The following is a 14,082-nucleotide window of genomic DNA, read 5'->3' on the forward strand; positions in this document are numbered from 1 at the left end:
AAAAGTTTCTGGAAAAGTTTCTGGCCTCTGAAGCTGTAGGAACTGAATCTCCTGGCTGATTAAAGAGTTTAACATTTCTGATTCGCTCATGGCCTCAGCAGGTGCAGATGTGTCACTATCTTGCATCTCCAGTGGTTTGCTCAGATTGTCTCTCCTGTAAGTGTGCGCTGGGGAGTCCCAGAGGCCTCTATGGTCGCTGCTTTTCCTTCTCTCCTGCTTTGAAAACCCTCGTTTGGTTTTGAGTCCAGAGTGGCTCCATGAAGAGCGAGACTGGGAGCCCTGAGAGGATAACCAGCTCAGAGAGAAGAGCTTTTCTAAATCCTTTGCTGAAGGATCTCCTGCAACAACAAGGTGACAGGTCAGCAAAACAAAGGAAAGTTTTCACATGACACTTTGGACTGGAGTTCACAATGGTCAGATTGAATGTCTGCTAATTTATGATGTCTTTCCTGGATTTTTAAAAATGTATCTGGCACTAAAATGTAAACATGCAGGATGTTCATGACAGAATGTAACAAAAACAAGACTGTTGTTCAAGAATCAGATATTTTCCTGCTTCTTTGATTACTTCGTGATCTATTTTTGTTCTCGGTGTTCATGAATTTGAGATTGATAAAATAACATCTTGGTGACTCACCTTTGAGCAGCTCGTTGTCCAGTAGTCGGACCTGGTGCTGGAAGATCTGCTCCTGGACTCTCCACAGCGAGCGCTTCATCTTCTCCCTTCGTGTCACCATGTAGGTCAGGTTACGAACCTGAGGAGCAACAAAGGTTTCTTTAGACAGGCCGTCATTACTTTAATTTGACATCCTCCAACATCCGAAGGTTTACACTAACTACTAGAATAATGAATTACAGGAACATGTTTGGATTCCCTGTTTGAGGACTCATTTAGAAAACTATCACTCTTTCTACCTCTCTTTAAGAAGCATAACATCCTGGTCTCTGGCTCAAATGTGATGAGCATGATGTACTATTTTATAGACTTACATTTTTTACAGACTTAAGTATAAATGCCTTTTTTTCTTTATACTTTGTTTTTGTATTTTTAATGAAATACTACTGTACTTTTAAATCCAGATATCTAAAATCCTTTGAGTCAATATTTAACTGAGCCAAAAATATTTCTGTCTGCATTATTTAAAAAAAAAGTGAATTCAAGTTCAGCAACTTTGTTTCTCATATGTTATCAAATTGATGTGTTTATCAACGTGCCATCGGAAAGGCTGAAAAAGATGATATCAGTCGACCAGTACTCAACAACTTCATGCACTTCTTTGAAAGAGCTTATAGGTCGGCATTACTAAACTATCAAAATTGTGCAAACTTTTCTTATTTTAAAGCAAATATTCTGTGTATGGTCTTAGCCCTCATGGTATAAACCAAAGGCCTCCAGATCTAGATCTAATATGTAAGCACTTTCAAATGTTCAGCTGTCAGGAAAAATGGCCTCAAGTTTTTACACCACGTTTCCTTTGACTAATATTTCCGGTAATTTTTTAATTTCCCTGCAAAGCCACAAAACCTTCGTATTAAATCACAGTGAGATTCAAAACAGCAGCATTTACCTGAATGTGCTTTTTTCTAAACTTCAAAGAGAGGGCGACAATTTATCATTTTAAGGGACTCTGATATGACTTGTCTTATATTTAAGAGAAAGGAATCATGTTCATATTTCTAAAACATTATCTTCTATCCTCTTCTCTTTCTGCTCAGATTTTTAGTGTGAAGTTCTCCTCTTGTGATCAATAAATCTGACCTTCAAACAAGCAAACTTTTCCACAGAACTCTGAATGTAGAAACATTTCTTTAATCTGTTTTTCGTCCGTCTTCATTCCCTGTATAAGAAGTCTCTCTCTCCCTGTTCCTGTTCCTGCTCCTGTGAACCTCGCTGCATGTGAAGAAATGACCTACCCTCTCCAGGTCCTGACGGAGGTGAGTGAAGAGCTGCAGACGCCGCAGCAGCACCTCCTGCTCCCGGCGCGCCAGGCTCTCCTCCTCGTCCTTCTTGGGCGTGAGGAGCGGCTGGTTGAAGTTGGCTTTGCGTTTGAGTTTCCAGTACTGGAAGACAAAGTCCACCACCTCTGGCTGCAGCTTCAGATGAGCGGCCACCTCCTCCACCTCCACAAACTGGTAGAAGTCCTCCTCCAATGCCTGCAGCTTCAGCTTGCGGAGGTTGACCCTCTTCTCCTGCTGACGGCTGCTGAGCGTCTCCAGGTCTTCGGGCGCTCTGCTGGCCGTGCAGAGCTGAGGAGCCACGACGCAGAGAGAGGAAGAGGAGGAGGCGGTGTCTTCGTCCCCTCTCACCCTGCCTCTCCTCTTGCCCTTCTTGTCTCTGGTGCTCTCCTTATCCTCCTCGCCCTCGGAGTCTCTGTCCCTGGACTCGGCGCCCTCGAGCCCGGAGTGTTTGGGGCAGTAGGACTTGAACTTGACCTCGTCATCCTCCGTGAGGATGGTGTTCATTTCAAGACTGGCGTGGAGGCCGCACGTCACGTGGAAGGCAGTCCGGCAGTTTTTAGCTGAGCACTGCAGCGAGACAAAGATGTGAGTTTGTTGGACCGTTTCGTGTTTGTAAAGCACAACATATTATAAATGCTATATGAGTAAGCTTCATTATTATCATTCATACTATTACAGCATCATGAGACTTATGAACAACATTCGTACTACAGTCAAAGGAACTGGAGTTTTTTGAGCTGGGTAAGAGTTAAAAGTTGATGATGATGGAGAAACAGCTCATAAAATAAATCACTGTTAGTCTTGGAGAACATTTTGCTGCTTTTGCACGAGTGTTGAACAATGCATCATCAGGTTTCAGCTTCCTAGATGTGTCTAAAGTAAAAACAAAACCAGGTGAAGGTGCATTAAGTCCTCCCTTTTCTAACCTGCTGAGCTGTGAAATCATATCTATCTAATCCTCAAAATGTTTGCTTGACTCTGAGCAGCATCACTCTTCACCTCACAGAGAGTATATGCAGCATGCTTTGCTCTTTCACGTCTCATTAAACGTCTCTGTTCCCTTGCTGTGTGAGTGAAATGCGAGCTGGGAATACTCTACCTGTATGCACGCTCCAGTCTTCTCTTTGCACATGCAGCAGATCAGAGCCCATCTGTTGCTGGGGATCTGGGACACGTTGGTTATCGGCTCCATCTTCTCTGGATTGCCGATGCTCACCTGCACGGCAGATTAAACATGAGGACGTGAGGCGTGTGTTGTTCACATTTCAGCACAGGTAGAATTGACTTGTTAGGAAATGCAAACACAGAAAGTAAATGGTAAATGGACTTGTACTTATATAGCGCTTTTCTAGTCTGTCTGACCACTCAAAGCGCTTTTACACTACTCGTCAGATTCACCCATTCACTCACTGATGGTTGAGGCTGCTATGTAGTGAGGGACCATCAGTATTAACTAATTTCATTCATTCACATTCACACACCTCTGAACAACAGAGGGAGCAATTTGGGGTTCAGTGTCTTGCTCAAGGACACTTCGGCATGTGACTGCGGGAGCTGGGATCGAACCGCCAACCTTCAGATTGATAGACGACCGACTCTACCCACTGAGCCACAGCCGCCCATGGGCAAAGGGATCTTTGTATACGCTGACATATATACGCTGACATATGAAGTACCACCACATTAGTAAAACCTCTTGGTATTCTCTCAGTCTGCTTCATGAAGTGGTCTCCTGGAATGGTTTCTAATTAACATGAGCCTTGTCAAGAGTTCATTTGTAGAATGACTTGCCTTCTTAATGTGTTTGAGACCATCAGTTGTGTTGTTCAGAGGTAGGGTTAGTACACAATGGATAGCCCTATTTGACTACTGTTGTAATCCAGATTATGGTAAAACCAGATTATTTCAGTTTTGATGTCCTCAGTATTAATCTACAATGTTGAAAATAACTAAAATAAATACAAACCATTGAATGAGAAGGTGTGTCCAAACTTTTGACTGGTGGTGTACATCAATTCATGTCACTCTAAAATGTTATGATGATACAAATAAGAACACAAAAACAACAAAGACTGTAAACAGGTAGATTGTTCCCTCACCTCTGGAATCCACAAGGCACAGCTGACGTGGACCCACTTGGTTCCACTTCGGGTCGGCTTCATGGCTCCTCCCTTCTTGGGACACAATTGGCACTTTGGCAGGATGCCGAGGGCGCAGATCCGACACAGCCAGCTGCCTTTTGGTACTTTCTGGATGCCGTAACACGCCTGGTGAGAAACGCAAACACAGACTACAGTTCAGCTTCCAGGCGGCCAAGAGAAATATGACAGGAAAAAATGACACAGAGAAAGTGTGTGCATGTTTGTCCTATGAAACCACAACCGCAGTTCAGCTGTCATGGTGTGTTCAGGGGTTAATTATCAGTAAACTAAAAAGGAAAAAAAAGAATCTTGACTCCCCAGCGTTGCCAGCCCTGTCGTCAGCTGAGAGCGGGACAAACTTTGTTTATTTTTAACACATTTCCTTTGTTTTCAGATCACACTTCACAAATCACATTTAGGTAAACAAAGTGAAACTTCTTTTTAATTTTACACTTAAAGGTGAAGACTTGTCCTCCATTAGTAGTTCAGGGCTTAAAGTAAAAAAAAATCCTGAGCCTTAACATTTTTCCGGGGAACGGGGGTAGTGGATATGCCACATACGCCAAGCAATTTGGCAAACAACTTTTTGCAGGGCTGAACGATTTAAGGAAAACATCTAATTGCAATTTTTCACACACACACACACACACACACTAACACACACACACACACACACACACACACACACACACACACACACACACACACACACACACACACACACACACTTACCAGTTGCAGGATGCAACCTGTGTCCAAAACAGTCAAACTAGGATACGGTAAGGTCGTTCTGCTTGACCTCACATCAGTAGTTGTGACTGCTCCTCATTTTTCAGCTGTCATCACTTTTTCTTTACACTCACGTACAGCTGTGGGATGGCAACCTGATTGCAGTAGGTGCGGGGGGAAACGCATAGCTATCTATTTTAAACAAAATAAAAGACTTCAGTTTATTTTATTTAAGTTTGCTTTAAATACAATTGACAGCAATTGGTTTTGTCTTTGTTGCCTTACTTTTGACGCCATGTGAGAGCCTTTTCACTCCTTAAGTTTCGTTTTGGTCGTTAGTTTAACTTTCGCATTAGATTAGAATTAAAACCGTTTCTGTTGCCTCTGATCTCACAGAGGTAGGAGGGCGTATCGGTAGCTGAGCAGGATTATTTTGTCAAGCCTTTTATTCTCATAAACTGTACATTTTCTATTTTGAAATATTTGTAGTGTTAATATCTGATTGGTTATAGGTGTTGACTGTGGTAATCCCGTGTAAAGTATTTAGCTGTGCCCTTCTCTCAGTGTGCCTCCAGAGTGTGTTATTGCATGTCTATGTATTGCTTAATTTTAAAGTAACTTAGCAGACATCTCTGGTCACGGGCACACAGTCTCTCCTCCTGTTGTCTGTCGTCTGTCTCCATCATTAATGAATGAATGCAGGGGGCGTGTCACTCACCGGAGCATTGCGGCCGTAACAGGTGAGGGAAAAATGAATGAATTGAGAAAGAGCTGGATGTTGCAACTTTAGCGCGACAGGTTTTGCACAGTACCTGTTTCTGGTGCACGTCTGCAGCCTCAAATCCGAAATACTCCCAAATGACCGACGTGCTGTTCTTTGGGATTAAATCCCCTAACTCCACTTCTGGTTCCGCTGAAGCCATTTCAAAACACGTTACTGTTACACAGCACGAGGAGCAGGTTAATACTGATTGGGTAGCGTGACCTGTCAATGAGTGGCACGCTTCTGATTGGTGAGCTTGGCAGGATGACAGGGAGATGGCATGTACATGTAAAATAGTGGACACAACATATCCTGGGTCAGTCAGGAGCATGAGCGCTGCAAAAAAACGCAGCTTTGGCGATCACATGATCGTGTTGTCTGAAATCGCAATTTCAATCACAAATCAATAAATTGTTCAGCCCTACCCAGCGGCATTTATTTTTAAGGCCCTTGTCAGTTAGGACGTCTTCCCCTGGCTTCCTGAATTTACTCTCCATCTTACGGATTTTGGTGAAACAAACAAATACCAGTTTGGATGTTGCACTCAAGACCACTCGGAGATAATCGAGAACTCATAGCGTTCATGCTAAAGGATGACAAAGTGTAAACGTATATTTTTTACCCATCAGACACATTTTTTGCAGGTGACCCGCGGGTACCAACCCGTTGTAGGACTCTGCTTGACAATGTCCTGCATCAACATTTTTTATATATTTTTTTAAATCGCAGTCAAACGCCACATGCCGGAGATCCGGCACGGTGCCGGAGTACTTTAAGCCCTGAGTAGTTATTTTTCCACGTAGAGGTGTTAAATGAGCCTGTGTGACGTGTTGTCCTCTGACCTGATGCACGCATATGTTGCACTTGTCGCAGAACACCATCTCATTGTTGTCCTCCCCGTCAGGCGACTGGCAGACGTCACACACCACGTCCTCGTCGTACTCGATGCCCAGCCCCTCCTCTGTCTCCATGGCATGCGTCATGTTGTCATGGCAGCAGCGCTCAAACTCCTCCATGACACGCTCCATGGTGAGCTCGTCCAGCGGTGCCAAGGCTGAAAAAGCAGGGGGGAAGAGGTTTTTGCATGTGTAAGGTTTATTTAACCTTTTAGTGTTGCCGTTAAAGGTTTTAGGACAATCTTTGATGATCAATGTACAGGTTTATATTTTCACATTCATCTGAACATAATTAAACTTTAAGAACATTGATCTTTTAAAAAGTGTTTAAAAAGTCACAGTGAGCATTTTAAAATAACTTGTTCTCTCTGCCCGTGCAGCTGACAACCTGGAGACGATTCTCCCCACAAAACAATGGAATTACACTTAATTACAGGTTTACTGTGTGAGTCATCAAACCATAAAGCCGCCACAGAGAGAGATCAACTGCAGTCAACAAAAATATGTGGTTAAAACTAGGGATGTACATTTTAAGTATTTTCCGTGATCGATTTTTGGAAATGTTAACGATCAATTATCGATTCATTGATAAAAAAAATTAAATTCTTACGTCAAAAACAATGCCAAATACGTTGTTTTCCCCCTAAATAATATTTTCTACAGCAAAAAAATGCATATAACTGACAGGATTGAATACGGGTATATGTTTGACACGCAGATTATCAACGATCAGGCTCATTAAAATATTCTCCGCGGACATGATCTTATAAAGTGAAGGCTGAGACTACTAACAGAAAATCACTTCAGACTCACAGTGTCCAGTTTTCTGTCTACTCGTTCTTATTGAGAAAAATAAACATGTGTATTCGGTCAGGTGTCAGCCTTAAAAAAGCGCACGGGGAGACCTGACGCGCAGCCGCAGCCGCCAGCAGAGCATCTCCGCTGTGCACAACACCTTTAACAACTGAATCACATCCAAACATGCTTTAAACTTAAAACACCTCCCTGATAGCTGAGTGTAATATGAGACCACATGATGTTTGTTCCACGTGACGGAAAATTGATAACAAAAATGTGTGTTTCGAGTAATTTCTTAACAATCAATTAATCGATAATCGATTAATTGTGGTCATCCTTAGTTAAAACAAAACAAGCAGCCTCGAAAAAAAGAAAGAATCTGGAGCCTCGAAACTTTGTGATATGAAGAGAAAATGTGACCTGAGAATAAGATGGAGCAAAGATACAAAACAAGATACAAGAATGAGAGATTATTCTGACTGTGAACTAGTGACAAGACTTTATTTTTATGATATGAGAAGATGGTAAATGTGATACTTCTGACTTTCTTTTGTGCACAAAGGACGATCAATAAAATGCAACTCTCACATATTTAAACAAAATTTGACTTCCTGTTTTATTCAAATACATTCTCTATGGATTATGTAGAACTGAAATACTACATGGTTTGCTTCGTATACAGCCAAATACACTACCAGTCAAAAGTTAGGAAACACCTTCTCATTCAAGGTTTTGTATTTATTGTAATGATTGTAAACACTGTAGATTAATACTGAAGACATCAAAACTATGAAAGAACATATATGGAATTATGTAATGAAGAAAAAAGTGTTAAACAAAGCAGAATCTGTGTTATATTTTAGGTTCTGTAAGGTAGCCCCCTTTTTCCTTCATGACAGCTTTGCACACTCTTGGTATTCTCTCAGTCTGCTTCATGAAGTGGTCTCCTGGAATGGTTTCTAATGAACATGAGCCTTGTCAAGAGTTCATTTGTAGAATGACTTGCCTTCTTAATGTGTTTGAGACCATCAGTTGTGTTGTTCAGAGGTAGGGTTAGTACACAATGGATAGCCCTATTTGTCTACTGTTGCAATCCAGATTATGGTAAAACCAGATTATTTCATAGTTTTGATGTCTTCAGTATTAATCTACAATGTTAAAAATAAATAAAATAAATACAAACCATTGAATGAGAAGGTGTGTCCAAACTTTTGACTGGTAGTGTAGTTGTATAAATATTTAATAGCAGCACAACCAAAGAAAAAATGTACAATCAGGAAACAAAGAATCTTTATCTAAACGTTTTTCTGCAGAGATTTTGCATTCTTTTATGCTTTTATCTGACTCACCCATATCTGCAAACTCCTGGTTGGCGATCTGCAGCCAGGCCACGTCTTCCTCATTGAGGTCGTAGCGGCACATTCCCTCCGCCAGTGTCCGGATGTCGACGTACCCCAATGCCTCGGTGCCCGACGTCCTGATCAGCTTCTTTGGCCTGACGAACATCACCTCCTTCCCTTTTTCCACCAGCACCCTGAACAGCACAGTGAAGACACAACACGTTACAATCCTGCATCTACACTGCAGTACTACATTCATAATTGTACTGCATCCTGTGAGCACAAATGTGTGAGAATTTTCTTTTGTCGAACCTGACGACGGGCTGTGGGATGGACAGGGGACTGACGGGAACCTGGACCCCTTTCTCCCACTCCTGCCGCCACGGGTCAGCAAGGATGTAGTAGTCCTCGGTGTTCAGCTGGTACGAGTCATGCACTTTCATGGCGGTGATCAGGTCCGTCCTGAAGACCTGCAGGAGTACCACGAATGAAGTCGGTACATTTTACTGCAAAGACAACCTGAATCATAGCAGCAGTGTCACTTTGCCTGTGAGGGACTTTGTGTTTCTTGATGTTTAATCGGTTCAGGGGGAACGAAAATGATCATTATTCTTATTCTGTGCAAGATATAAAGAGCTGAGGATAAAAAGGAGTATAACTTTCCTTAATCTCATTAAAGCTTGAGAACAGCTTCATAAAAATCATGCAAATTAAAACTGCTATCTCATCAGAATATTGATTTAAACATCAGAAAAATAAACATGTTTACAACTAAAATAATCAATGATTTCTCCCCCTGCAGTCGCTTCATTTCAGTGTTTGTAGGGTTAAAAAGAACCACGTTGTGTTTAGACAGCGACCAAGGAAGCAGCCAATCAGGATCCTGCTTGGACCAGAGTCATTGTTTTGTTTTGATTTGATTGGCTCTGAGTTTGAGGGAGTGTACAGTGGCCTGCAGGCTCCAAGTCCACAGACTGTACAGCAGATAACGGCTGGTAAGTTTCCGCCTAGAGGAGCGGCAGTATGATAGTGATAATGAGCATGAATTAATGTCAATAAGACGGAGATACTTGTTTCTACTTTATGAACTGATTTCTGATATTTCTCCATTCCTCAAACTGTTGATATTATTAATAAAATTTACCTTTTCCTATTAAAATCACTGTTTTTGTTGTTTTTGTTTTAAAAGATCCAAAATTTAAGAAAACAAGAACAAAAAAATACAGCAAGAGATGACACTTAAATTTCCAAAATGTAGGGATACCGTGGAATACATGAAATAAATAAAGTGTGATAATCTGATGTTAGAATTAAAGCTATACAAAGAAAAGATGTATTATATTCAAACTTTAAAACTTTCTTCTGTTTTATATTCATGCTTTTTTTCGCACTCCTTCAACTTTTCAGTCTCAGGGTTGTGGTTGATAAAATATGATCAGCACAAACATGAAAACAGCACCATGAGAGAGAGTTAAGTTGGACATACCTCTGAGGGTTTCTGCCCGGTTCCCCTCCTGGGCTGTGATGAATGTTGAGACCAGCAGGTAGAGTTACCTGAAGGAGGAACACCACAGTCTGTTAAATATATCTGCATTACTTCTTCTGTGTCTGCTCCAATGAACAACCTCACACCGCAAAAAGATGCCTGGATTTCCCCGACATGCGCGGCTCATTTGAATAGTCAAAACAGCACAGCTTGCATTTTCTGTTTTCTGATTTCAGTTCTTTTTTGACTCTGGACTTGTAATGAAATAACTGACAGTAGCAGCAATTCAAATCGACTTTGTTTGCACCACGTCGGACCGAAAAATCCTGAGGGATGGTTTTGTTTGTGCTGTACCTGTTTACAAAACAAAACCCTGAACCACACCTTGGCTCAAAGCAGCTTCCTAAGAAAGGTCAATGTTTGTTTTTACACCACGACACATCAGATAAAGTGGATGATAAGTGACTCTAAACAATCTGATGACGACGAGAAAGAGGCTTCTAAACCTTCATTTGAGTTTCCGAAAATGAACAGCTTACCGAAACATTTCATGTGATACAATAACACACACTTCATCTCAGATCCGGTGGAGGATGACACAAACACAGAGTTTTTGAACCTGTTCACCTAGCTCCATGATCAGCCTCTCCCTTCTGACCTGCTCGGATGTCTTTAAAGGTCCGAACGGGCGACCAGTCCCTACTCTGTCTCCTGTCTCTCAAACTGTACATCTCCTTTCTCTCTTCCTTAATCCGTCCCCTTCTTCCTTCCTTCCTTCTCTCTCTCACTTTCCCTTGGTTTCCTTCCTGCACACAAGTACACAATTCCTGGCACTTATAGTAACACAACTGAAGACACATTTTCAATGAAAGACAACCGTTTTCCACACCTAAGTTTAAAAATACAAAATCCTTGTGTTATGTTGGAGTTAACTTTCAGCCTAAATTCAGTTTAATGTTTTTTAAAGATCAGCTGGCATTCCTTCTGGAAGTTATAACACTGCTATGCACTTTCCGAGTGAAATCGAGGAAGGTAGCAGGCTTGTACTGACCTCATTCAGGTCTATATTTGGATTCGCTATGAGTGAGTCAGCAGAGACATTACTTTGCTTACTTCCATTGTCGGAGTCATCGCTGCTGCTCGGGTGCCTGCTTCTCTTCATTGTTGCGAGTCTGCAAGGCTCCGGCTTAGGGATACTGCACAGAGAAGAGGGAAAGATGCATAAGGGACTGATGACAAGGGCAAAAAAATGCACATTGAGAGAAGAGAGGAGGCGTGATGCAAAAACATACACAAATATGATACCACAGTGTTGTGTTATGATCTGAAATTAAGCCTGACTGAGCCTTTGGCATACATAATAAGAAATGCATAACATGAAACAATCTGCAAGAGACAGAAATCATGCACTTGCATATTATTATGCATACATTATTGACAATAAATATGCATATTTCTGTCATACACTTAACCCCAGACTGTTGCAAATACTTAGAATACTTTGATTCTTGCAGCTTGTCTTCTGATGGTGGTTTTGAAGTGAATCACGCCTCTTGACACTTAAAATATCCCTATGAAAACATTAGCATGTGTTCATGGGCCTTCAGGTGTTTTCTTTAAATGTAACTCATGCTGTTTCTCTGGAGGTATTTGTTGTGTAGCTGTTGTATGTGTCTGCTATTTGAGTTTATGTCTATTGTAACTTTGTAACTGTGCTGCAGCCTATCTTGGCCAGGACTCTCCTGGAAAAGAGATTTTTCATCTCAATGAATATTTCCTGGTTAAAGGAAGGTTATAAATAAATGGACAAAATGTCCAAACAGCAGGGTGAAAAGTGTAAAAATCTGTCTCACTCTTCTGTTTCAATTCTCATCTGACAGCCCTCCCACCCCTCTATGGTGACTGTGGTCTGTAGCACCACAACAAGCAATAACCACATGTAACAGAAACACCACCCTGCAGTGTTATGGCTTGAGCAGATCTGTTATGTATAGAGCCAATACAATGTGGAATTATTTACAAGTTACTATAATTAAAGCACAGTTGTTGTATTCCCTGTTGTGCATTTTTTTGTTCATGTTTGTAGCTTTTTTTGTTCTTGTGTTTGTAGTATTTTCAGTTTTTGTATTTCATGTATATTTTGTATGTTATGTTTGTTTTATGTGGACTCCAGGAAGAGTAGCTGCTGCTAATCCTAATCTGAATAAAGGAATATAAAGGAATGGAGCTTGAAGAGTGCAAAAACACCAACAAGGACGACAAACTTCAATGTTTTCGCCTCTTCCCTGAGAGTGGAGGACACGTATGGAGGTGCTACACCTTATTCGAGGTGGCTATGCTAGCCCATGTTTGTGTGACGCCCCTTTTTCCAGCCATTAAAGTAGCAGCTAGCTAAGTAGCGGCTAACCATAGCAATCAGCCTAAGCAGCTCCTGCAGTTAGTGTAACATCGAAACACATGCAATAAAAAGTTGTGTTGAAATTATACACAGTTTGCCTCCAAACACATGAAAAGTGACGCATTTTGAACGCGCACAGCACATTGTAGCATGCTAACGTTAGCTACTTAGCAAGTCTCATACAACCGTTATGCAACATGCGGGCCCACCCATACCAAACTCCTGTGGAAAATGTGTTTATGATTAGATATTACATTCATACATGCTCCATAATACATGTAAAAGCGTCATTTTTAAAATTGGCATATACAACTATGTTAAATGCGATGAATATGCATGATTAAAGCACGCAGCGACGTCAGTTTCACGTTGTTTCAGCCTGACGTTGATGTTAGCTCGTTAGCTTAATGCTACACGTCTGTTACTGTAGTTTGAGCCGAAGCTAACATAACGTTGCTTCTACTGTCCCCCATATTAAACCACACTGCCCCAGTTAGTTATCTGTTAAAGGTGAGGGGCTAATACCTGATTCAATTAATATACCTTAAGACAACATAAATACAAACACAAATAAAATATAATTAATATAAAACTGTAGTTAAGCTATCTCCTGTGCTAGCCAGCAGGGCACAGTGTGGCAGTTTATCCAGCAGCTCGACTGGCTGAGGTTAATCTTTGGCGCCATTTTAAATGACGATGTCGCGTTTTCCTAGCGGACCATACTCCAAATATAAACTCCTTCAAATAGAACACTTTGAGAGACCTGCACATGATATAAACACGTGGAGAGTTTACAATAAATTCGACAGTACATACAGAGCACGCCAGGCAGATGCAAGCCGGTGTTTGAGTTAGATTTGCAGCGCAGTTTTTGCCGTGAGTTCCGCTTGACCCGCATTCCACATACACAAACACAGAGCGGTGGCCGGGGAGGAGGTTACCCAGCCCGGGCTGCAGGACCCAGGGACAGCCGCTGGAGGGCAGCAGGAACCTCTGGACCGGTGTGTCACGAATCCAGCAAATCCAACAACTATGAGAGGAAAAATGTTTCTTTCACAGGAGTGTTTTTTAAAAGTTACAATGCAAACACACGCTGCACAGAAGCCAGTTTAACTGTATACAAATGTAACATGAGTCTAATCTTCCAAAGTGTGCGTGACGTGGCTGTTCCAGTGACTGACAGTCACTCCCTTCTTTGGCAAGTAAACATAGCTTTATCTATTAAAGGGACAGAACACCCAAAACACTTCAACAACAGTATTACATTGTAAACGAATACAGGATATATCAGACTTAATGCTCCATAATAAGACGAATGTGGTGGTATGTGTTGCATCCCCTTAAAATGTGTTCCTGTCTCTATTTGCTGCAGTAAACATACCCTCAACTAATGCAACACCCACTAATGGAATACTTCCCCTCCCATTAAATTAAGTCCTACATAATGTGCTTCTGCACTTCTATCTTATGAACTGATAGTAAGGTAAGTTATAACAAGGATAAAATTGCACCAGGTTTTCATAAGCACACACAGTAGGAAAAACACACTCAGAGCGATTCAAATATTTGATG

The 14,082-nt window shown here is 41.5% G+C and overlaps 1 protein-coding gene across 1 annotated transcript; it reads right to left on the reverse strand.

The window, feature by feature from the left end:
- Window positions 1–5: 5 nt before the first annotated feature.
- jade1 (jade family PHD finger 1) lies at window positions 6–13,059 on the reverse strand (the record flags this gene model as incomplete). The annotated part of the gene is made up of 11 exons (XM_034674701.1): window positions 13,036–13,059; window positions 11,226–11,308; window positions 10,113–10,180; window positions 8,939–9,096; window positions 8,636–8,820; window positions 6,435–6,646; window positions 4,059–4,226; window positions 3,059–3,175; window positions 1,915–2,526; window positions 638–755; window positions 6–338 (listed from the first exon to the last, which is right to left on the reverse strand). Coding segments are annotated over exons 2-11 (2,020 nt in total), but the record flags the coding sequence as incomplete, so codon positions are not given.
- Window positions 13,060–14,082: the final 1,023 nt, after the last annotated feature.

This window comes from Notolabrus celidotus, chromosome 22 (assembly GCF_009762535.1).
Source record: "Notolabrus celidotus isolate fNotCel1 chromosome 22, fNotCel1.pri, whole genome shotgun sequence".
NCBI classification, from domain to species: domain Eukaryota; kingdom Metazoa; phylum Chordata; class Actinopteri; order Labriformes; family Labridae; genus Notolabrus; species Notolabrus celidotus.